The 25,749-nt window shown below is 31.7% G+C and overlaps 3 protein-coding genes across 4 annotated transcripts in view; 1 reads left to right on the top strand and 2 right to left on the bottom strand.

Annotated features, from left to right (window-relative positions):
- The window catches only part of LOC106468367 (furin-like protease 1), a 20,934-nt gene extending 20,147 nt beyond the window's left edge, over window positions 1-787 (bottom strand). Inside the window, exon 1 of the mRNA XM_022396714.1 lies at window positions 270-787. Coding sequence (XP_022252422.1) covers window positions 270-458 — 189 coding nt within the window. The 5' untranslated portion in view covers window positions 459-787. The remainder of the gene's footprint in view (window positions 1-269) is intronic.
- Window positions 788-3,801: 3,014 nt separating this feature from the next.
- Window positions 3,802-10,877, bottom strand: LOC106468366 (DTW domain-containing protein 2-like). Its single transcript, XM_013928783.2, has 6 exons — window positions 10,651-10,877; window positions 8,914-9,004; window positions 7,907-8,001; window positions 7,620-7,815; window positions 6,073-6,201; window positions 3,802-5,465 (listed from the first exon to the last, which is right to left on the bottom strand). Exons 1-6 carry the CDS (start codon window positions 10,761-10,763, stop codon window positions 5,295-5,297), a joined length of 795 nt encoding a protein of 264 aa, XP_013784237.1. The 5' UTR covers window positions 10,764-10,877; the 3' UTR covers window positions 3,802-5,294.
- Window positions 10,878-12,694: 1,817 nt separating this feature from the next.
- On the top strand, window positions 12,695-22,611 carry LOC106468368 (serum response factor-binding protein 1-like). 2 transcript variants are annotated; one of them, XM_022396713.1, is made up of 8 exons: window positions 12,695-12,904; window positions 13,719-13,807; window positions 15,732-15,804; window positions 17,135-17,206; window positions 19,351-19,828; window positions 19,952-20,834; window positions 21,365-21,492; window positions 22,307-22,611. In XM_022396713.1, exons 1-8 carry the CDS (start codon window positions 12,878-12,880, stop codon window positions 22,429-22,431), a joined length of 1,875 nt encoding a protein of 624 aa, XP_022252421.1. In that variant the 5' UTR covers window positions 12,695-12,877; the 3' UTR covers window positions 22,432-22,611. The 2 variants fall into 2 exon arrangements, with proteins under 2 accessions (XP_022252421.1, XP_013784240.1); XM_013928786.1 differs by having other exon boundaries at window positions 19,351-20,834.
- The last annotated feature ends 3,138 nt before the right edge of the window (window positions 22,612-25,749 follow it).

Below are 25,749 nucleotides of genomic sequence, written 5' to 3'. Positions count from 1 at the left end.
TTCTTACTTGTCCTAAAGAAACAAATAATATTACTAATACTATCAGTTCTTACTTGTCCTAAAGAAACAAATAATATTACTAATATTATCAGTTCTTACTTGTCCTAAAGAAACAAGTCGTAAAACTGTAACAGTTCATACCTCTACTAAATAAACAAGTCTTACTTAACACTAACAGGTCTAACCTCTCCTAAAAAAACGAGTCTTAACACTGTAACAGTTCCTACTTTTCCTGAAGGAACAAATCGTAACACTATAACAGATCTTACCTCTCCTAAATAAACAAATCCATGTTTTCTTGCTAATTCTTTGGCAACATTTGGACCTCCTTCGACGTGAATAACAAACTGATCCGTATACGGTCCATCTTTCGCCTCCACTTTCAGTAGCTCCATAGATATGAAGAATGTAATTAAACATACTACTAGATGTAGTTCTGTGAAGTTAATACTTAACATTCTAATTGTTCGACGTTGGTAAAACTTCTACTATGTCAGTAAAGAACACAAGCCAAACTGAAGAAATATCAAATTTTACAACTTAAGTACTACAACTACTACCCGCCAATATAGCTATTAGTACGAAACAACTTATTAGTATTATCGATTAACTTTTGAAATTAGTTAGACTGTGCGTTGGCATCACATTAAAATTCTTTCTGTATAAGGTAGAAAAACAAGGACAGTGATAAAAATCCCTCTTTTATCCCAGTTCTTGAAGAATTGTGAAATCATCTAAACGACTTCCACGAAATTTCTCCAACAACCGAAAGGCTACTTCCCCCTTACTGCTTTACGAGCATACAAAAGTAATCTCGTAAAACGTCCCACAAACAGCATAGCTACATCTACACAGCGACGATTGCGCCACATGGCGTCAGTGCTTTTAAATAAAAGAAATATTAATTTTTTTTTACAATCAATCTTTTCATATTACCAGTTACAGCTTTTACAGTAAGTAATAATTTGTTTTTATAACTGTAAAACATGTAACTTGTAATACAATATAACTAAGTAAGTAAACTCAAAACGAAACTATTAATCAATCTGTTTATTGGGCTACTTTTTGGCAGCTAGACCCACTTTAGGCACTAAACGTCCTTATTTTGTTTAATGACAAAAATATCACTTTACAACAAACTGCATTATTACGAAAACGTACTGACAATGCTAATCCTAATTCAAGTTTTTTTATTTCTTAGTGTTGCGGTACTTGATTGTCTGACTTCTATATGTTTCAAATACAAGTTTCAGATGTCCGCAGCCATGTGTTGCTGCACATAACATAAAAATCGTGGCAAGAACTAAAGTAATGTTACTGAAAAGCAAGACGATTAATAAAAACAGACGTAGATGGTTCGGTAACACGGCTGTTTAGCATAACGGTATGCCCGGCATGGCCCCAGGTGTTTGGGCACTTGACTCGTAATCTGAGGGTCGCGGGTTCGACTCCTCTTCCCTCCAAACATACCCGCCCTTTTATCCTTTGGGGCAATATAATGTGATGGTCAATCCCACTATTCGTTGGAAAACAGTAGCCCAAATTGGCGATGACTAGCTGCCTTCCCTCTAGTCTTTCACTGCTAAATTAGGGATGGCTATTGCAGATAGCCCTCGTGTAGCTTTGCGTGAAATTCAAACCAAAGCATAACGGTGGCTTTCACATAGTGTTGTAACTAAAGGCATTGTATTTTTATTTTAGATGACGAGGAACCCACTTTGAGACTAATAATGGTTGGAGACGGCTTGAATGGGTAATGATGAAATCTTTAATATAAGTTTAACACAACAGCAAATGTACAACGTTTCGACAAGGTTTTGTCATCATCAGGTACAAGTGCAAGGTACATTTGCTGCCATGTTAAACTTATATTAAAATTTTTCTTTATTACCCATTTAAGCCGTCTCCAGCCATTGTTCATTCAGGTTGTTATATTACATAAACAATTCAACGTGAAAGCAACTACTCATGTAGGCCTAATATTCGTTTCGACAAGGTTTTGTCATCATCAGGTACAAGTAATTTACACTGACAGGGTGCCAAGATACTCTAAGTTTTGCAACAGCATCCGGTCATGTGACCTCTTTGTTCAATACTATTATATATATATATCCGTGTTTCACATCTTTTATCTAGCATGTCCACATTATTGAGAACTACAAAATTAATAGATGAACTTCAGTGGTTCCAACCTGTGAGGTGTGGCCCTCAGGGGGCACAGGAAATTTTAGAATATTCTTTAAATAAACCAATGTTTTGAAACGAGAACCAAAACTCATTACAACTTTTGTAGGTGATCATGTGTGCCAACTTCTTAACCAGACTTTAAAAAAACTAGTCACTTGAGGTAACAAATGTTTTATGTTAGTCAATAAATGAAGTGAGAAATGTGATATAGATTATCTGCATACTTATTTCATGTTTCCATTGCTAAAGAAGAAAAGGGTGAATTTTCTTTTCATAACACAAGCCCAAAAATAAACCCAACCGTATTGAGAAAAGGATGAATTTCCTTTTCATAACACAAGCCTAAAAATAAACCGAACCGTACTGAGAAAATGGTGAATTTCCTTTTCATAACAAGCCTAAAAATAAACCCAACCGTACTGAGAAAAGGGTGAATTTCCTTTTCATAACACAAGCCTAAAAATAAACCCAACCGTACTGAGAAAATGGTGAATTTCCTTTTCATAACACAAGCCTAAAAATAAACCCAACCATATTGAGTTTGGTAAGTTTAGAATAATTTTACAAACAACTTTACATTTTTTTGGGGGATTTATTACAGATAAATATCCCTTTTGTTGGTGTTCATAAAAATTGAGCAAAATATGCAAGTTAGATTTAGGGAGGGGGGGGGACATAACATGAGAAAAAATGGTTATATTTAAGAGAGAAAAGTTTAGGAATCACTTGGGTATTTCAGAGCCATCTATTGGTTCCCACTTCTTTAATACTCACATGAATTGAATAATAATATTTTTGTGGGTGTCTTAGAGCTTCCCTGTTTTTCTGCACACTCTAATATTTAGATGATTAGTAAACATTCCCAATAATGTTTTTTTGGCCATTTTGTTGTTCATTTTATTTGCCCAATACATAAAAGCCTTCTGGTTTATTATTCGTGTTTTACATTCATACACAATTAAGCCTTTTTTTAGGGGTGTGTGTGTGTGTGTGTTTACATCTCTTTATAAATAGGATTTACAGGAATCTTGTATCTAAAAAAAACCCTAACTATAGCCGTAGTGGATTAAAACATAATTGTTATCAGTTTGTTTTTATAATTCTGTTGTATTAAAAGCTATAATTATCTACCAGTGAATGATGTAAATAAAGAAACCAAATCAGTATTTCTTTGTTTTTTTTATAGAATATATATTTCATAGTTTTATCTTAATAACTACCTACACATTACATCAGATTCACTAATAAATTATGAAAACTAATATTTAGTTCACAATCCTCATTATTTAAAAGTTTTTAACACGATTCCATAACTTGTAAAATAGAAGATGTAGAGGAATGCTCTCACTGTCCAGACTTAAGTTATTAAGTTATTACAGACTTAAGTTAAGCACAGATTCACTTTCTAGGGCTATTACAGACTTATGTTAAGCACAGATTCACTTTCTACGGTTATTACAGACTTAAGTTAAGCACAGATTCACTTTCTAGGGTTATTACAGACTTAAGTTAAGCACAGATTCACTTTCTAGGGTTATTACAGACTTAAGTTAAGCACAGATTCACTTTCTAGGGCTATTACAGACTTATGTTTAGCACAGATTCACTTTCTACGGTTATTACAGACTTAAGTTAAGCACAGATTCACTTTCTAGGGTTATTACAGACTTAAGTTAAGCACAGATTCACTTTCTAGGGTTATTACAGACTTAAGTTAAGCACAGATTCACTTTCTAGGGCTATTACAGACTTATGTTAAGCACAGATTCACTTTCTACGGTTATTATAGACTTATGTTAAGCACAGATAAAACTTGAATATAAAGGGACCAAACTCATAGTTCCTTATCAGTTTTTGAATTGAATTAGCTATTTCAAAAATACATCAAAACTTTAAGTGAAATTCAGGCTATTACCATCAAATCATTAATCTTCATCTTATGGCAGTAAGTTTATAAGTAACCGATCTTTAGTTTCATAGTTCTCTACCATTCCACACGGTGTCACTACCACAAAAATAAAAAAAGGCAACAAGCATCATCTGGGCTTTTCAAAGATGTCATCCAATAGAAATGGCACACATTTTGATACAAACTAACTAAAATTATACAAATTCATAAAATATCATTTGTAATAACAGTGTGTGAAGATAACACAGACAACAGTTCATATCACATTAAGAAAGGCACTGGATATAGAGGGCGAGTACACGTAAAAAAAAAGAACACAAGAACAATGGTCTATCAAAGAAATAATTTTGTATAAAAACCCACTAGTTTTAAGAATAGTTATTACAATCATTTTGAGAAAATAAAGTGAGAAAAAAGAATGAAGAAAGTAACCTATGACAGAAGTTTTCTGTACAGGCCCTTCTTTACGTTGTTTCATTCCATCCAGAAATTGTCATAAATTCTGTACAAATTTCAGACTGCGAAACTATCAAACACAGAAATTATTATCGTTTCCCATAAATTTATTTACGTACATTTTATCCAATACTATGTCAATTTCAAATGGATTTCAACATGTGCTCCACGTTTAAAATTGATACGAACAATAGTTTTGTTACAAAAACATTTAAAACATGATTATCACAGCAATACAAACTAAAGTTACCACACCATTACAAGTGTTAAATGGTAAGTACTTGTTGCTGCTACGAACACACATTTCACCTTGTCCACTAATACGTACGTCATCTGTTCGAGATCCTAAAACATCAGTCAATTCTTGTAAAAGCACTGTACAATGGAAAACCGAAATACTGATCACACACTTGTGTAGTCATATAACCAAAAAGTTAAACAACTTACATGCCTGACTAGTAAAGTCTACTTTTTATAATCATCAATTTATTACAAAAGGTTTCAATAATGAGTTTTAAACATTATATTTGAGGAATGAAACCCCCAAGAGGCAGTAGAACAGTCCCTAGAACATACCTAAACTATATCTCACAGGATAATATATACAACAAATTAGATATAAAATGAAGTTCCCATTTACAAAACGACGTATTTTCCATGAAAGTACCGTGTGTTGTAGTCACGTACTAGTGGCTTGTTACTAATTACCTGTAACTAGTATCAACTCAAGTTTGACACGACACTATCTGAGAATGTGCTTAATGTCTTCGTGATTAGATACTTTGTGTATGATTTTACGAGGTAAAGGTTTCTTGTAAAGACCGTTCTGGATCAGGAATTCCTTACTCTGGTGCGGGACAGCACCGTGATCCAACTGAAACTGACACATAGCTTTCAGTGGATGCACCAACAGCTGGAATGAAAAAAATTACAATGCTTGAAAACATGCTTTCAACAGTAATATATAAATTAAAATACAAATCTTAATTGGAAAACTAAAATGGAATAAAATAAAATCAATATAAGCTCATTATTTCTGTAAACAGAAACTCCTTGACAACAGAGAAATGTTAAATAAGTTAAAAAAACATTAATAAAAGTGTTATACAGAGGTTTAATAAGTTATATTACATTATATTGGAGGCCTCAACACATCTGGTCATGCTATGTCATTAGACATTGTAGAAGTGTGTAAACGTTATTTGGTCAGAATCTAATGATTGAAGAAAGGCAGCATTGTAGAAGTGTGTAAATGTTATCTAATGATTGAAGAAAGGCAGCTTCTGACCAAACAGTTTCAAAAATTGATTTATAATTCGAAGGTAAAATGTTTTTGGAAAGCCAGAAAGAAATAAAGAAAGTGGTCACGAAGTGTTCTTTATTTGTCTTTACAGAGCTGGAATATAAACTGTTTCAACTTATTGGTAAGACTTGTTTTCTGCCTGAAACTGCTGTATTGGTAAAGATAACAACAAGTCTAAATGTAGCATTTTATTTACACACACACACATTTTATTTACCTCATGAATCTTTGGTGACTCTTCAAGATAAGAAAGGGTAACTGCAACCGTTTCCACGGTTGATAAACACTCACTTGTTGGCTGCGTACGGATAACATAACTGCTACTATAACCGGGCTGAAGTTGAACCTAAAAGTAAAGTCCATATTGCTTGGATGATATTTTTACATAACGTCATTTTCCTACCATTAAGTTTTATGCTCCAATCTCCAGTTTTTAAATACTCCAAAAACATATACACACATAAAGTACTTACTTATGACTGATTATAATAACACTGAAAAAAAAAACAACTTACTTTTCTTGTTCGACCAACTTTAAGGCACAGTATTCCTCACCAGAAAACATGACACAGTTTAGAACAATGATGTAAGCATCCTAAGGTTAAATCATAACATATACTAACAAAACTTCAATGTGTAGTTCACTTACTTGCCATTTTAAAACCTCATTTTCTTAGAATAATAATCACTTAATAATTAATTAATACTCTTAAAAATTAATAGATTATTATTTTATGACATTTTACTGTTCTGCCACATACTGAATTCATCTTCTAACTTAGGCACGAAATGTGACATAAACACGCTGCTAAAAGTCCACTTGGCAGTTAAACATCACTTCTTTGATAGTCAGCTAAGTATTAAAACTCTGAAATTTTCACTGCATTAATACTATTTTCAAACAATAGATTTATTACAATGACCTAAAACCTGAAAAAATAAAATTATAAGAATTTACAATTTTAAACAAGATTTTTGTATATTTATAAAAACAACAACAAAATGTTCAGTAAAAGTTCTCATGAAGGACTGGATATGGTCTTATTTTTTCTTCTAATAACACAAATTGATCAATATTCTTATAGAAGGAGAGAGTTAATGTAACAACATCGAAAAAAAAGAAACAGTGATAAAAACACTCATTACAAGTTCAACCATAGAAGACAACATTATAAATATTGTAAATAAATACAGGTACAACCAACATAAGTTCAACCATAGAAGACAACATTATAAATATTGTAAATAAATACAGGTACAACCAATATAAATTCAACTGAAGAAGACACCATTATAAATATTGTAAATAAATAAAGGTACAACCAACATAAGTTCAACTATAGAAGACAACATTATAAATATTATAAATAAATACAGGTACAACCAACATAAGTTCAACCATAGAAGACAACATTATAAATATTGTAAATAAATACAGGTACAACCAACATAAGTTCAACTATAGAAGACAACATTATAAATATTGTAAATAAATACAGGTACAACCAACATAAGTTCAACCAAAGAAGACAACATTATAAATATTGTAAATAAATACAGGTACAACCAATATAAATTCAACTGTAGAAGACACCATTATGAATATTCTACATAAATCCTGGTGCAAGCAGCAGAAACTCAACTGGTGAAAATAACATGACTTGTAAACACAGTCTGTTTCTGTTACTTTTTCTATCACTAAATATTTATTGAATTTTATCCTCAAATATTTTGAAGTTCATCTACATAGACACGTCAACCGACCTGTTTAAGACCGTGAAGCTCCTTGCTATTGTAAAAGATCGACCTTGCCTGTGACCAGGTTCCATCAAGAATAACAATGTTGTACGGTGATCCTCTACTCTTAACGGTGGGTAGTTCAGTCAGATCTGTAGCTTTTTCTCCGGGATAGAGAACAAGAGTATCTTGTGATGTCAAAATATCTTGCATGTCATTGTTTCTGTCAATATCAACATAAAATCAATATCTTCAAGTTAATAAACTGTTTCAAAGTTCTAGCCTTAATAAAAAAACGAAGAAAGATTTGTTACCTTTCAGATGAGAATTTTCTACCTTTCCTCACGATACAGTGTCCTTTTGGAAGTGCAACTTCTAAAATAGGAGATGTTCTCAGACATCGTTTTTCCTAAACAATATATATTAAAAATATGGATTACTTTACAGCACAATATTTGTAAAAAAATCTAATAAAATCAACTTCCGTGTAATTCCACATCAAATAAATAAACTTGGTACCAGAGTTTAGTAAATACACGTTTATTATCAAAACATAAGTACATACACAACATTTAAGTTATTACCAAATTCAAACACTTTCTCGATGAGTCAACTGAACATACGTACTAAACATACGACTTACTTTTCAAAACGTATTTTTTATCCCTGGTCTGTTAATAATCCAAATTAATGTAAACTATGCAGCATTTTATCAGTACAAAAATTTAAAAGGAACGGATATTTCTACCATTGCATGGGTGTAATAAGACCCAGGACTGGGTCAAGGCTTCTCAGATTTTTAATTAATTTGTAAAAATAAATATAATTTTTTGTTAAAAATTGTGAATTCAAATAAACCCTACACATAATTTTAAAGAAATAAATATTTATCCAAGTTTGTAGTTATCTAAAGTATACGTGATCTTAAGTACATGCACATAAAGTGTTTAGAATTCAGCACTTATAATACATCCATTCCCCTGAACTGACAATATTAGTAAGAGTGATTGGGAGAACAATACTTGATATAATAATTCACGATTATTTCAAAGTCAAACCATATATTTTATATAATTGATACTTGAAATCGTCAGTACTTGGTGAAACTCTATAATTATACGATTGAGGAAAAACAAGATAACTGTACATTTCACAAACACATCATTTATTCATGACCATTGTTTCACCAGTAAAGGCATCATTGTCTTGTTTTTTCCTCAATTCTGTTAGATATTATATTCCTACTTTCAAATTAAACTTACTTTTGTTAAACATCAAATAATGTATCTGAAAAAATGAAAAAAAAAAAAAAAAAACTCACCTCAGCAGGATGCTGCAAGATAACCACTTTACAACTGACATCTAGTGGTGTGGATGGAAGAAAAGTACACCAGCACACTCTGGAGGGTCGTCTAAAGTGTCAAGAAAAAATAACAACAAATCAAATTAAAATATAAAAAAATATCACAATTCTGTTCATTATAAAATATAAGATGAATAATCTAATCTTCAATGTTTTACTGAACAAAAACAGTCAAATCTGAGTATCTTATAAAAAGATAGATTTGTGGAGTTTACATGTTGAATACAGCATATTAGAATGAATAATAAGCTCTTTGTTGACTGATCTGTCCATTTTAGAAACAGTGCACTGTCCTCTTCTAATACATATCCCATCTCTAAGCCAAAACTTTAACGTATCCCATCTCTAAGACAAAACTTTAACGTATTCCATCTCTAAGACAAAACTTTAACGTATCCCATCTCTAAGCCAAAACTTTAATGTATCCCATCTCTAAGACAAAACTTTAACGTATCCCATCTCTAAGACAAAACTTTAACGTATCCCATCTCTAAGACAAAACTTTAACGTATCCCATCTCTAAGCCAAAACTTTTTTTTACAAAAATGTAAAACAAGAATAATATACAAATGGTAAAAAAAACTATATCGTGTATTCAGTAAACACTTGTTAGTTTTTAATCCAAATTAATGTAGTTTTGTTTAAAATAAGATACTGACAGATACAAAAGATAAAAATAACTGTATCGTGTAATCAGTAAACACTTGTTAGTTTTTAATCCAAATTAATGTAGTTTTGTTTAAAATAAGATACTGATAGGCAACTTTCGTGATATCAAATATTTTATTACATATATGATGTACAAACAAATATATAAGTATATATTTTATGTTTCCCATACTTTAAATTGACATATAATTTAAGGAAAACAAGGGATCTGTTAGTCCATCTAGGCTGTACCATCCATTATATTAAACTTTAAAGTAATTGTTTAATCAACCACTCTGTTAAAAGATAACGCTGTCTTAGCTGAAGATAACTCGTACCTAGTTAAAATATATATCCACCTTCCCTAGTCCTACAATTCTCACCGTTAATAACAAAAAAATGAAGCACCAACACTAACAATCTTAAACACTGCAGTCAGATTGTCCCCAACTCTTGTTTGTTTAAAAGAAAATAATTTCAGAGATATTAACTTATCCTCGTATGATAACCTTTCCATCCCATGTATCATCCCAGTAGCCCACTTCTGAACCCTTTATAACAATTCAATGTCCTTCTGAGTTAAACAGCTCAAGAAAAAACATAGTACTCCAAATGTGGCCTAAACAGTGACATTATAACCTCTTTAGACTTCTGTAGATACAACCTAAAATCCTATTGGCCCTGCCACTAGCAACAGCACACTGCTTGGATGGATTAAGAGACTGATCTACCAGTTAGAAAGTTAAATTAAAATTGTACTTTATATTTTCTTCTATAGCAATTTAAGAAACACTTTAATTTGTATTGGATAATAGATGGATTTCTGTCTTCAAACGTTAGTTTTACGATGTATACATTAGTAGTTTTAAGTTCTGTCTCCAGATGTTAAAGAAATTTTCAAACGGTAAATTTCAAATGATTTGTTGCACTGCAAGTGTAACTCCGTAATTTATGCTGGATGATTCACGGCCTATTTTAGTAGTATTAGCAACGAATAGTAGTATTACTCACTATTACTATTAGCATTAATAATAGACTAGTTCTAACCTGCACTGTACACAGAGACTTCTTTTCATAGGTGGTTCTGCCGAGATTACAGAAAGCTCTAGTAAAGTGTTACACACCTTATCATCTTCATCAAATTGGTCGTTTGCTGCCATTATGTTTAAAAAATTATAATAGTTTTTTCATAACTTATCAATCAACAAAAATACAACAACCCGTTCATTCGTACGTTACTTTTTCTTTCACAGCTTCAATATCCTACACTTCCCCTAAAATGTTTAATACACAGTTTTGCTTGTAGAGGGCAATAAAACAGCTTCTTTTTTATTCATTTAACAGTGAAATAGTTGTTTATTACACTGTCTTTTGTAATTTGACCAATATGTATATATATATATATATAGAGAGAGAGAGACGTGTTATATCTAATTAACACAATAACTAAGTATCACGTGTATTATGGTTAAAGTTATGCAACTTTTTATTATTTGTTATTGGCTATGGATACCTTCCGACGTTTCGGATATACTTAATCCACCTGTGAAAACAATTAAGTCGTAATTTTAATATCAGATATTAAACTTCAAAAACAATTTGTATGTATACAATGAAAAAGAAGAAGCCGGGGAATAGTTATGGGTAAATAGCGTGAAATTAACAATTAGAAAGTCTTAAAAGAAAGGTTTTTGTTGTTTTCCTAATAGAAAGTTACACAATGGGCCATCTGCATTGTGTCCATCACGGGCAATAGCCTGGAATTCAGCATTGTATATTCGTAAACTTACTGCAGATCCACCAGAGAACCTGATTGAAAAAAGCTGACAGTGTGATTAAGAGTAGGTCTATATATGTTGATCAACAATTTATTAAAATATCTATGTTGGATTTGCATGAATTTAGAATTTTTAACTTATCCAAAGTGATATGGTAGTCAGTGTTCTCTTTTTGATTAGAAATGGCGGGTACGCAAACAGATCTGAGAGTGAAGATCCGATACAAAGACAACTTACTACCTTCTGTTTCACATGCATTGAATTAAACATCATTTTGCCGTACGTACACATAAACACTGAAATCGAATTTTCACTATCAAACCCCGCATTTGTTATCAAAAGGAAAACACTGGCCACCATATCACTATAAAGGATTTTAAGTTCAGACAAATACGACATAGAATTATTAATCAAAGAAATGATGTTAATTAACAAAATAAACATCCTACTCCTAATCATGCTACCAGTTCTTTTTTGTACTTGCTCACTTTTTGCTATTTACTCCTTACTATTCCTTTGATATCGTACATTAAACTCATAACTTAATCGTTTTCACAGAAAACTCCTGAAGATGAATTATGTATAATCTGAAAAGTCCGAAATAAAATGTTTATTATCACTATCGTCTTAATTTTCTTTTCGGATTATCGAAACAGAACATTTTATTTTTACAGACTTTGACAGATGAAAAACACTACACCAAACAATATTATTAAAACACAGCAACCTTCATAGTTGTCTTAACTTTAATTTACCCTAATCCTGCATATGAAGAAAAGCTATTTTTAACAGTGCTATTTATCCGTGGTGGGTACAGCACAGATAACCCGTGGTGTAGATTTGTACTTAACAACAAATAAGCTCTGACTTTCAACTACTTTCATAATAAGATTATCAATAAAATATTGTATTAATGTTTTTCTACGTAATAGCTGTACAAGTCCTAACATTTCTTATTTGCATATATTGAGTTTAAAATTAAGACAATCGTTTTTATTTGCCAGAAAAAAAGAGAAAGTTGTTAAAATTTATTTTTTATTTTCTGTATACCATCAGATAAATGTTTCCTTTCTGTGTGAAGACCTCCACTACACACACACAACGTCCCGATAACTCAGTGGCAAGTGTGGGGCTTATAAAGCAAAAAATCGGGTTTCGATACTTGCGTTGGGCACAGCACAGACATCCCATCGTGCAGCTTATGCTTAAAAACAAACGAATTCTATGTGGGGGATGTAATTATATGTGTTGATGTAGTTGGTGTTTTTTACTTAATAACTAACAATTTTCTACAATTTTGAGCGACATCTCTTGGTAGATAAAGTTTTATTTCACATGTGTCTGATTATTGAAAACAATATTACTTTAAAGTTTCAGTTTGTGTTACAATTTTATGAAAAAGAATGAATATGTGGATGTAACACTGACGTAGTGCATCTGGGGCATTCTTTTGATTTTCAATAATTGAGTTATAATCTGAGGAAGCCAATGTGAAAATGGAAAAAGTCAAAGTTAACATTCAGGTAACGTAATTATAAATCAATGCTATCGCTCATTTTCTAACTAATGTAAGGCCTAGACAAGTTGCAATGTTATGGTTGGTCTAGGAATACATAACGTCCCAACTACTACAAAAGTAGATTATAGATGTACAATTTGTACGTTTTAGAAGTAATTTGTACGTTTAAGAAATAGATCTATAGAAACTAATATTTGAAGTTGAACTAGACTAGTTACATTTGTTTCTGATATTTCATGAAAAGGTTAAACAGTTGAAATTGTGAAGATCTGAAAATCTAATCAATTATGCATTCAAAGAAGGAAAAAGGAATTGTTCATTTCATATTTTTTAACTTTTACTGTATTAATCACTATTATATATATTGATGATTTGCTTCAGTTAATGATAGAATACAGAAATTAAGAGATAAAATATAAAGTTTTAGTAAAAACTTTGATATTCAATTTGAAAGTTCTAGAGATTAAATACATGAAAATTGTAAGATAAAAGTAAGTATTTTTATTCTTAACATTAAAATTATCTTTCACTCAGACTCAGTAAAGGCTTTGCAAGTTCACAAAAAACCTTTAATAAAATCCCTTGTGATTTTTATATGCAACAGATTTATAATGTTTACTAAAAGCTTGCTAAATTTGAAGATACACTTAGAACATTCAGAGTTATAGTGGGCAAAATTGGCCACCTTCATACTTAAAAGTTAGAGAGTTAATTGAATTAATCATCCAGTTCTATTGTCTTTGGGAATGAGGTTGAACAACTTAAATTTTTTGTTGAAAAATTTAAATTTTAATTTACATACCTGCATTGCTTTTTAGATTGTGAAGATGAGAAAATCTGTCAGAGAAGCAAAAGTTTTATTGGTCAGAAAACATATTAGACAAGTAAAACAGTTGAAGAATAAAAGGTGCAGTATCATTTGATCGTAGCCTTTATGTTTTTGTAAATGATTAATTAGATAATAATGTTCTACATTGTGTCTGTAGCTTTAAAATGGTGACACTGTGATGTAGTTTATTTTTTATAATTGTACTTTCATGTGATCATTTAAAATTAAAGGAACGTAAAAATTTTGAGTATAGATATTTGAAAAGGGCATTGTATAAAAGGATTGCTGATGTGACTGAAAAAGAGAATAATTTGATTTAATTTTCATTAAAGTTTGTGGCCTATAGTATAGTTTTTTAGCTGTGCTGAAAAAAAAGTTCTGGGTTTGTTACCTGAAAAAGAACATTGAATTGTTTGAAAGGGTTCAGAGGAGGGATACTAGGATGATACCCGGGTTGGAAAGGTTATCGTACAAGGTTTGGTTAAGATCTCTGCAATTGTTTTATGTTGGGAAAAAAAAAGATGAGTTAAAAAGGATCTGATTGAGATGTTACTTACTTAGTGGTGAGAATGGTAGGATAAGAGGATACACCCAAATTTGCTCAGGGTAGGAGTCATCTTCAACTAAGACAGCTTTATATTTCTAATAAGTTAGTTGAACATTGGAATGGTTTACCGTCAGATGTGGTGGATTCAACAAGTTTAAGGGAAGACTCAATAAATATTTGAATGATAAGTGGATGGGATGGACTAACAGGGACCCTTATTGTCTCCAGATTTTTATGGTATGTGTTATTTTATGAAGAAGTTTTATTCCTTTGCTACAGGAAGTGTAGCAATGAAATGGAAAACTTTTAACTGTGGAGAGAGGTGTAAACATTTCTATGAATCACACACAGAGAATTAGATGTTACACTGTGTAAAAAACTTCCTGTTTGGGTTGTAGAAATCAAACGTTGGAAATACAAATTTGCATAAATTAGGGCAGTAAGTGAGAAGGCCAGAATAATGGCAGTAAGTGAGAGTTTAAAAGGCCAGAAGTAGATTTCTTTTTCATCAAAATGATTTTTTTGGTTACAGATACAGTCTTCAGCAATGTTTTGTCTGATAATAGGGTAAAGATTTAAACCTACTATTTGTCTTCAGTAAATTATTAATTCCCCTTTCAAACTCTTTAAAAGTGCCAACCTCCACTACCACCAGTGGCAGCTTGTTTCATAATCAAATCACTTTGTTATAAAATCAAGATCTCCTCCCCACTAGAACCTAGCCTATCTTTTTTCAAACCTTAAGCTTATGTCCTCTCATCTTATTGTCCTCAGAATAGAATTAAAGAAATAAGAAACCCTTAATCTGTTAGTATCCTAGATAATCTTGTAAACTTCAGTAAGAAAATTTCTTACTCTATTCTATCAGTATCCTAGATAATCTTGTAAACTTATTGTCCTCAGAATAAAAGTAAAGAAACCCTTATTCTGTCAGTACCCAAGATAATCTTGTAAACTTCAGTAAGATAATCTCTTACTCTGTTCTATCAGTATCCTAGATAATCTTGTAAACTTCAGTAAGATAATATCTTACTCTGTTCTATCAGTATCCTAGATAATCTTGTAAACTTCAGTAAGATAATATCTTACTCTGTTCTATCAGTATCCTAGATAATCTTGTAAACTTCAGTAAGATAATATCTTACTCTGTTCTATCAGTATCCTAGATAATCTTGTAAACTTCAGTAAGAAAATCTCTTACTCTTTCTTTTTCTCAAAAAAAAAAAGATAATTTACAGAATCATCCTGGTATTCTTCCTCTGGACCATTTGTTATTCTATAAAAACATTAAAAATGTTTGTCATACAATGTTTACAAAATCTGTCAAAGTAACATACAAATGTTAACTTCAGTGTGTATGTGTGTATATGTGTGTGTGAGTGTGATTATATAATGTAATACTTTTTATTGTGTTGCTTATAGCCACTAGATAATATTGATTGTCGATTTGTGTAGAGGCAGTAAAGAAGAACTTGAGAAAAACCAGCGAAAGATCGGTCGTTTGTGTGATGAAATTAATATGATAAAGGTACGATACTTGAAAACCACACAAATATTAACTTTTACTTTATTTCTTATAAAATCTTTTTTTCAGTCCTTTGTAGTTAAATTTATTCATTTATATTTGTTTCAACCCTTAGCCTTCAATTTCACCTCATTATTAAATACGTGAAGTAATAACTCCTGAAGAAAATATCTTCAAGATGTATTTCTGTACTACTTTGCTTCAGTTTGGGTCATTTTATTTATAAAAGGATATTGGAGAGGGTTGAAACAAGAACAACCAGGAATATTCAAGGTTTGAATTAAAATAACCTTGACTTGTTTTTCTCAGGGGTGACATTGTTAACATTGTTTGAGGTTTGGAATCTTAAACAGAAATGATGTCTATGTGAAACACTCTTCAGGTAATAATACTAGCAGAGACAAGTTCTAGAAAACTCTGACTTGACTTCAGTTAGATCGGTGTTGCTCTCCTAAGAGGATTATTAGTCTAAGGAATAGTTTACCTTTAAGCATGTTATAATGTTGAAGGAGCTTAGGTGAAAATAGGTTTAATTTTTTAGAAATTAGATTTGCTACCGAAAAAGTTGTTTTTATGCATAGTTTCAAGTAGGGTAGTAGTAGAAAATGCGATATCTTAGATATTACAAATGGCTGTTTATTACCCCCTCAAACTTACATGAAAACTAAGAATTGCTAATGCAGATTGCGTGAAATATTTTGGTTTTTACTGATATATATAAATCATTTTTATTAGTTTATAATAGATTAACAAATCATACTAGGATGAGACAGTGTGGTGTTTTGTTAGCACAACTAGGTTGATGATAGGATATTCCAAAATTAAGCTGTACATAACTTCTAATGTTTTTTATTGTTGGAATAATCACCTTTTATAGTCTTTCACACTGATAGGCCCCCCAGTGGTATGTCTGCGGACTTACAACGCTGGAATCTGGGTTTCGATACCCGTGGTGGGCAGAGCACAGATAGTGCATTGTGTAGCTTTGTGCATAATTACAAACAAACTAACACACTGATAGTTTATGTTCATGTTTTCAATTGATGGAATGAAGATTGGAAGGTTAAGACATTTATTATCAATGTTGTAATGACGTGGTGTTGAATTAAATACTTTTTTTTATAGAACCTGTTAAACCTAACAAAGAGTAATTGTTTTATTTTAAGTTGATGTTATGTTAGTGCTCATATTTACTAAAGTTTGGCTCCATATTAATGATTTCATGTTGTTTTGTATAAAAAAATACTTTATTTAAGAATTTAGTTTATAGTTTTATAGTTGCATTTGAGCAGGGTAATTTAATTTGTAAAAATATGAGTTTTTTATTTTGTAGCGTAAACCAATTGATGACATATCAAGACAAGCTCTTGCCAGAGATGAATCTTGGGATGAAATCTGGAAACAGGTAACTTTAAAACTACGTCTAATATACTTCTAGTTTAAATATTAACTTGATTAGTTTCAACATTTATTTGACTAGTTTCAGTGTTCACATGGATGGTTTAGTATTTATTTGACTAGTTTCAATGTTCACATGGGTGGTTTAACATTTATTTGACTAGTTTCAATGTTCACATGGCTTGTTTAACATTTATTTGACTAGTTTCAGTGTTCACATAGCTGGTTTAGTATTTATTTCACTAGTTTCAGTGTTCACATTGCTGGTTTAACATTTTTTTGACTAGTTTCAGTGTTCATATAGCTGGTTTAACATTTATTTGACTAGTTTCAGTGTTCACATGGCTTGTTCAACATTTATGTGACTAGTTTCAGTGTTCACATGGCTGGTTTAGTATTTATTTGACTACTTCTAAAGTCATTGTGGTGTGTTTGTTGAACTTTTTCATCAGATAACATCTGGAAAGAGGTTTGATTCATTTTCTTTAGAACCATGCAATATAAAACTTCTGGAAATTGTTTTCTTTAGAACCATGCAATATAAAACTTCTGGAAATTGTTTTCGTACTGGAGCTTTATTTGCTTATTTATAAAGTTTCCTGTTATTCAAGAAGAAAATAGAATTACAGTTATGATGATGAACAAACTATCTGTTTATTCAACTAAAGAACACGTGTTTTAATATCTTATGCCAAATTACCATAACTTTAAAAGCAATGCTTATCATAAGGCATGAAAATACATTACCCTCATTGGCCTCGTAACTTTGGTAAGAACTGAATACAAGTACCGTTACTTTGGTAAGAACTGAATACAAGTACCGTTACTTTGGTAAGAGCTGAATACAAGTACCGTTACTTTGGTAAGAACTGAATACAAGTACCGTTACTTTGGTAAGTGCTGAATACAAGTACCGTTACTTTGGTAAGTGCTGAATACAAATACCGTTACTTTGGTAAAACTGAATACAAGTACCATAACGTTGGTAAGAACTGAATACAAGTAACTTTACAGTTTAGTGTCTACAGAAACCTTTTATGTCTTTCTATTAAACATTGAGAAGTAACAATTGAAAGTGATATCCTTGTGTCATTATGTTTTCAGTAGGCATTAGTAGAGGATTAGTGAAGCTGTTGGAAGCTTCAATTTCTCAGTGTGGTTTGAGGATAAGTGAAGCTGATGGAAACTTCAGTTTCTCAGTGTGGTTTGAGGATTAGTGAAGCTGTTGGAAGTTTCAGTCCCTCGGTGTGGTTTGAGGATAAGCTGTTGGAAGCTCCAGTTCTTCTGTGTGATTTGAGGATTAGTGAAGCTGTTGGAAGCTCCAGTTCTTCTGTGTGATTTGAGGATTAGTGAAGCTGTTGGAAGCTCCAGTTCTTCTGTGTGATTTGAGGATTAGTGAAGCTGTTGGAAGCTTCTGTTCTTCTGTGTGATTTGAGGATTAGTGAAGCTGTTGGAAGCTTCTGTTCTTCTGTCTGGTTTGAGGATTAGTGTTGTAAGTTTCAAATTTTTGAGCATAATTTGTTGAAATCTGAAGATTTATGTATTTGAAGCCTTTTTTCTTATTGTTTGTTGAATTTTGTTTTTGTCTAATAGGTGAATTTTTTCACATAATGCAAAGTGCAGTTTTAAAGCACATGATTTTTTAAATGCAGTTTTAAAGCACATCATCGTTTAAATGTAGTTTTAAAGCACGTGATTGTTTAAATACAGTTTTAAAGCACATGATTGTTTAAATGCAGTTTTAAAGCACGTGATTGTTTAAATACAGTTTTAAAGCACATGATTGTTTAAATGCAGTTTTAAAGCACACGATTGTTTAAATACAGTTTTAAAGCACACGATTGTTTAAATGCAGTTTTAAAGCACACGATTGTTTAAATACAGTTTTAAAGCACATCGTTGTTTAAATGCAGTTTTAAAGCACATCTTCGTTTAAATGTAGTTCTAAAGCACATCATCATTTAAATGTAGTTTTAAAGCACATCATCATTTAAAACATGTCATTGTTTAAATCCAATTTCAAAACATGTCATTGTTTAACCTGGAAATGCTAGATTAGCTCTTAGTATCGTACATACAATTCTACAGTAAAGAATCACTGTTGGTTTTATTATAAAGTCCAGCTTTTGAAGTATTCTGCTATACTTTCAGAAAGAAGGTTCTCTGGAGAAAAGAGTAGAAGCTAGATTGGCTGGTCATCCAAAAGTCCAGAAGTGTGTACAACATTTTCGCAGTAAAAACTCCCAGTGGGAGTCTTGGGTCCCCTCAGTTCTTCAGGTGTGGGAATCGCAACATGTTACGCAGCTGACAGGTGGGAACAAGTCAAAGATAGGGAGAAGAAAAGAAGACCTGAAAGATGAAACTCAACAAAATCATTTGAAGCAAGAAGAAGAAAATGAAGAAAAATTGTTAGCTGACAGTTCTCAACCTTCTAGTGAATATGTTAAATCTCAGGTGAGGAACGTATCATCAGGTTCCTTAGGCTGTACATATAGTGACAGCGAAGATATTGATGAGTCAGACAATAATTCATTACCTGACTGTTCTCAACCTTCTAGTGAAGATGTTAAATCTCAAGTGATGAACGTATCATCAGGTTCCTTAGGCTGTACGTATAGTGACAGCGAAGATATTAATGAGTCAGACAATAATTCATTACCTGACTGTTCTCAACCTTCTAGTGAAGATGTTAAATCTCAGGTGATGAACGTATCATCAGGTTCCTTAGGCTGTACGTATAGTGACAGCGAAGATATTGATGAGTCAGACAGTAATTCAGGAACCAAGTTAAGTTTACAAAAAAAAAACAGAGAAGAAAATAAACAACAAAAACATCCCAAACTTAGACTACAATACAAAGAAGGGAACAGTCAATCTAAGCATACAGAAAGCACTAAAAATAAAAGTAACGTGAATAATGCAAAACACAAGAAGAAAACTGATTCCACGGATAGTGGTGAGTGCGTAGATAAAGCCAAAACAGAAAATGTGGAAGTGGCAGAGTGTAATATTGAGCATTTATTAAATACTAAACGGAAGCTAAAAACTGTAATCAGTTTAGATGAGACAAAAAATGAAGATGAGAATGTTGAACGAGAAAGTAATCCAAAAATCAGACGGAAACTTATTAAAGCAAAGGACTTGAGAAAAGCTCGCTCTAAGAGCAGGAGTAAGAAGAAGAAGACAGAAAGAGTTGGACTTAAACCTTATGAGGTTAAGAGGTCGTGTGTAAAAATTTTACCTAAATGTGAAGGAAGCTTAACTATTGCACCAGTTAATTTAGATGAACTCCAAGATCACGAAGAAATAGTTTTCAAGAAATCAAAAGAAGCAGAAGATATCAATACAGAAAGAGAAAAAACACATGATGATCATGAAGGTACACACCATGATGCATTTTTTCTTGGAGGAGTAGAAGAGATGGAAGAAGTGACATCTGATAATGAAACAAGGAACTATGAACATCCAATGAACCAAAACTTTAAATCTAATTTTATTTCTAGTCTCTCAGGAGATAAAGAAAGAAATAGAATGTTTGAGAAACAAAGAGGTTTCAGGAGGGGTCGTGGTTTTGGTAGTTTGAGAGGAACCAGTCAGGCAGTACCAGCAAGGTCGACTCTCCAGCACAGAGGAAGGTGGGTCCTGCTCCATGTTACATTATTGAATTCAATACTTCATAATTACTAGCATTGTGAAACTATAGACTTCTCTCACTTTGTCTGTCACAAATAAGTGTTTTGAATTTTCCTCTGGACTGTGGCTTCCGTCAGCAATGAATTTTGTGCCAGCAGAGTTTCTGTCATTTGAAAAATATTGTCAACCCAGAAATACATTAGATATTGATTAGGTGTTGGTTGTGAAAATGTTTTTCAGATCTTGTTTTAAAGTATATTTTTGAAGAGTACTTATTTATTTATTTTAATGTCAACTTAGAACAGTATACTTGTTTACATGAAGTTGTGTAAAGAAAAGCATATTGTGGTTATTTTAAGGTTCGTAATGGATTTTACGAACTTACTGTTGGTTATTATTGATAGTTTGGGAAAGAAAGCTTTGAAAATTTTGTCACCAAACAAAATTTAATTTTTACATGGAAATCCTACAATTATTTCATCTTTTTGTAACTGAATTGTTTCATGAATTTTGTATCTTATTTCTGTTTTAGATTTGTAGAAAGAGAATCAAGTAGAAGAGATGCAAGTAAACAACATCTAGTGAAGAGCAACCTTCCGTCAAAAGTATTCAGTCCTTGGGAGAAATCAAGCATTTCTTATGGAAATAACAGAGAGAAAGGTTAGTTCGACTTATTTAGTAATCTTCTCACAGTCTGACATGGATTAACTACATTTTTAATGTCAAAACCTGACAATTGATGTAGCGGAAATAACAGAGAGAAAGGTTAGTTCGACTTATTTAGTAATCTTCTCACAGTTTGACATGGATTAACTACATTTTTAATGTCAAAACCTGACAATTGATGTAGCGGTAAAATTGTTTACAGTTTCTTCTTTGGATATCGTACTGAGCAACTTGTTTTCACGGACAAATAAATTTTAATCTTATGATTTTTTTTTAGAAGGAACGTGGATTTGGTACATGATTATGTGTAAATAATACTTCTTCTTGTGGTTATGCTCAAAATATTAGGTCTTAACTGCTGTTACTTCAAATTCTAGTATATGCAAGATTTAATTTCAAGTTGTGATTGTGATAAAGTTGATACGATTACGAGAACATCCATTTTATAATTTGGGGTAATATTCTACATGTAACTACTGTGTGGTTAGAGAGTATGTGACTTTCTGCACAAAAACAACCTCTATCAAAGATGACTTTTGTATTATAAATATGTATTTAGAATAGTCAGCAACCACAGTAGCATGTATTCAAGTACATTAAAATAGCATAGACGTGTTTATTATCAATTTTATAAACATGATTTTTTATTTAGTTAACAGTTGACACTGCTTTAAAGCACAAAAGCAGGAGGCATCTATTATGAATGTATTTCTAATATAGATTTTTAATCTATATGTTTTCCTACCATCGTGAATAGAGTTTTCAAAATCACCTTTTCTTACTAAGTTTTTGACTTGTCTTCTATCAGCCACGAGCAAAGTTCCAACAAACCAAGTATTACACCCTTCCTGGGAGGCTAAGATGAAACTGAAGGACAAACAAAATCAACTTGTTGCTTTTCAAGGAAAGAAAATCAAATTTGATGATGAATGAATGATTGTTAGCAGTCTGTAAAGTAAAGCTCTGGACTTCTGGATCATTTAGACACTAAGAACTATAGATTGATCCCTAACAAGAATCAGATAACTTTTTCTCTTGGATTTTAAGTGTTGATCTATCTACGTTTTAGACCTCGACTGTAGAAATGTAATAAATTCAAAAACTTTCTTACCATCTCCTGGATTTTCTTGTGTTTGTCACAAAAACAATTATGAAAATTTTGTAATATCGCAATTATTTGGAACTTACACATTTCTAACTTTGATTTTATTTACTTCATAAAATTGTAACCTGAAGAAGAATTTCAAAAGTTTCTGAACTAACACAATATTTAATCATTCATATCTTGCACAAACTATCAGATCATCTTAAACTTTTTTAGGTTTCATTTCAACTTACATAGTTTTATAGTAGAGAAAACATCCAGGTTTAAAAGAAGTACAATAATTACTCCCAACATTCTAAATGTTCAGTAAATATTTTTATTGTATCTTTGTATATAAAAAATATATCAATGTTGTCACCTTTATGCAAGTGTTTAAACACTCAAGGTTTCTTATTTTGTGCTAAAGTTAAGAACAAAATGAATCCACATTTCAGTATTATATGTATTTCAAAGTTTTGCTTATGCAGACCAAGAAGACATTTCTTAACTTTTAAAACCATAACAAATGCACATTGTATTTATTTTAGGTTTTATAAAGGCAGGTGGTAAGTTCACTAACTGACAACACTAAAATCCAGAGTTTGATTCTCCATGGTGGACACAGTGCAGAAAACTCATTGTTTAGCTTTCTGCTAAAAAATCAAACAAATTTAATGGCACGAGAACCTTGAGAAACAGGTTACTCCAAACCTGCAAGAAAACTTGCAATAGCGAGGGATGCGTGTTCACTAGTGTATGTGGTGCAGGCAGTTGTGGAAGACCAACTTAAAAACAACTTTCCAACTGTCTTGTCAACTATATACAGAATGCAAAAGTAATTACATATGAAATTTTAAAAAGCAGAGAATCTATGGTTCTTTCTGTTGTACATGTTAACAGTAGTAGATAATACAGTTCTTTCTGTTGTACATGTTAACAGTAGTAGATAATACAGTTCTTTCTGTTGTACATGTTAACAGTAGTAGATAATACAGTTCTTTTTGTTGTACATGTTAACAGTAGTAGATAATACAGTTCTTTCTGTTGTACATTTTAAGAATAGTAGATAATACAGTTCATTTCTCTTGAAAAGGATGTGACATTTTAAATTTTAAAACCGGTTGTTTCAAGAAGGGAAACATATTCAGTTTTTAGAGGTCCCTTTCTAGAGCACAATCTTCAGATGGGAAAATAAATCACACTTAAAAATTATTTTTATATAATAGAATTTTTATTAAAATGTGGTTGGTCTTTACTATCTGATCTAAAACTTTGGTTTGTTGAGAAATTGGAACTGTAAAAAAAAAAAGTTAGCGACAGGTTATATATTACTTACTGGCATACTTAAATCAGAATAGTGTAAGAGGCTCCCTATCTTTTGTTTTGGTTTTCTCCTGTTTTTTTTTGAAAGAATAAGAGATGTACCTTAAAGAATGTTCTGCCTATAAAACTTATTATGAGCCAAATGAAGGTTTGTAATTTTGGCACACAAAATCTTTAAAATATATAACGCAACAGAGACTGATGTTAACACCAAGAAAAAAAAAATGTTTTTACAGAGTTCTGATGATTTCTTGTAAGATAGATTCCTGAATCCTCATCAGTTTATTTGTTGCCTAGAGTAAAAGTCAAAATCTGAGGTGGTTGGGGCGCTCAACTCGCAGTCTGCGAGTTTGAATCTCCGTCCCACCAAACATGCTCGCCCTTTCAGCCGTGGAGGCGTTATAATGTGACGGTCAATTCCACTAGTTGTTGGTAAAAGAGTAGCCCAAGAGTTGGCGGTGGTTGGTGATGACAAGCTGCCTTCCCTCTAGTCTTACACTGCTAAATTAGGGACGGCTAGCACAGATAGCCCTCGTGTAGCTTTGTGCGAAATTCAGAAACAAACATTTAGAAGAAGAAAGTACCAAAATGGTTATTAACTTAAATAAGATACCACTGTTGTACTTGTAATAAAATACTATGTTTATATTTATAATAAGATACCATGGTTATATTTATAATAAAATATCGTGGTTATATTTTTTATCCACTTCTAAGAAAGAAAAGTGTAAGCTGTAGTGGTTTTTGTTTGTCAAAAAATAAAAATTGGTATGTAGAAAATCTTCTAAGTACAAATGGAAAGTTATTCTGTTTATAAAATATGAAATGCGTTAATCTTATTGTATAAAAAAGTCAAAATTTGAATGAGATATTTGTGATTTCAAACATAATTATTTGCATGTGTAGAAAGATTTTATTTCGTATAAAGTTTATGAGAGTAATCATAAATTTGTATTACATATTAAACAGAGGAACGTTTTTTAAATCATAACAGATTGTCTGGCTGTATGACTGTGTACATGTTTGTTTCTGTGGTAGTTGATGAAGATGCCACAAGTTTGTGTTACAAGAAATGTCAAAACTCTGTGAACACTTGAATTGTTCCATTGTGTTTATTTCTGATGTTAACCTTTTATAACTTGATTCTTCATCGTAATCACAAGATGATTTGAAGTGTTCGAAGTGCCATGCTACCAAGTGCTAGTTGATTAAACTCTGTTAGCACCAAAGTGGCTTTAAATACTACTCATTAGAGTCAGAATGAGATATCGACATATATTAGTAAATATATCTAAATATCTAAACTGAGGTGACTGGTAAAGTGATAAAAAGTAACACACTGTATTAGGGTAAAGACTTAAAATTTTTGTAACAACTTTTATTAAAGACATGACTTAAGATGTAAATTTTTAACTCTAATCATATAGTTGTAGCTATTTTTGAATTATAAAATTCTTGCACAACAACTTTACACGTTAAACACTACAATTTAAAGTTGCTACAAAAACTATATATTTTTGCTTCATCAGCAATTTTTTGTTATTCTAGAGTGATTTTTAAGAAACAAACATTTGTATAAAATAGGAAGTGACATCTCAGAGACTTCTGGGAAGTTGGAAGAATGAGTAGAAAGATCCTTTCTCTGGGTAGGGTCTTGTGTCTCTACACTAAATCCAAGTATTTATGGTTTTCATCCAATTACCACAAAACTGTGCGCCACTCCTCGGTTCATGGGTGTACTATAAGTCAAACCCCACTGTTCGGTACAATCAGATTAGGGTAGATAATGGCTGGAGACGGCTTAAATGGGTAATGAAGAAAAACTTTAATATAAGTTTAACATG

Source organism: Limulus polyphemus, unplaced genomic scaffold, assembly GCF_000517525.1.
Source record: "Limulus polyphemus unplaced genomic scaffold, Limulus_polyphemus-2.1.2 Scaffold2981, whole genome shotgun sequence".
Classification (NCBI taxonomy): domain Eukaryota; kingdom Metazoa; phylum Arthropoda; class Merostomata; order Xiphosura; family Limulidae; genus Limulus; species Limulus polyphemus.
Note: the sequence above shows the minus strand (reverse complement) of the source record. Positions and strands in the feature narration are given on the sequence as shown.

Coding starts and splice junctions, on each gene's coding strand:
- LOC106468366 (XM_013928783.2), bottom strand. CDS start 10,763: ATGGCAGCAAACGACCAATTTGATGAAGATGATAAGGTGTGTAACACT. Junction 9,005..10,650: donor AGTCTCTGTGTACAGTGCAG/GTTAGAACTAGT, acceptor TTGACACTTTAG/ACGACCCTCCAGAGTGTGCT. Junction 5,466..6,072: donor AGTCACCAAAGATTCATGAG/GTAAATAAAATG, acceptor TTTTCATTCCAG/CTGTTGGTGCATCCACTGAA.
- LOC106468368 (XM_013928786.1), top strand. CDS start 12,878: ATGGAAAAAGTCAAAGTTAACATTCAG. Junction 17,207..19,350: donor GGGATGAAATCTGGAAACAG/GTAACTTTAAAA, acceptor CTATACTTTCAG/AAAGAAGGTTCTCTGGAGAA. Junction 20,835..21,364: donor ACTCTCCAGCACAGAGGAAG/GTGGGTCCTGCT, acceptor TTTCTGTTTTAG/ATTTGTAGAAAGAGAATCAA.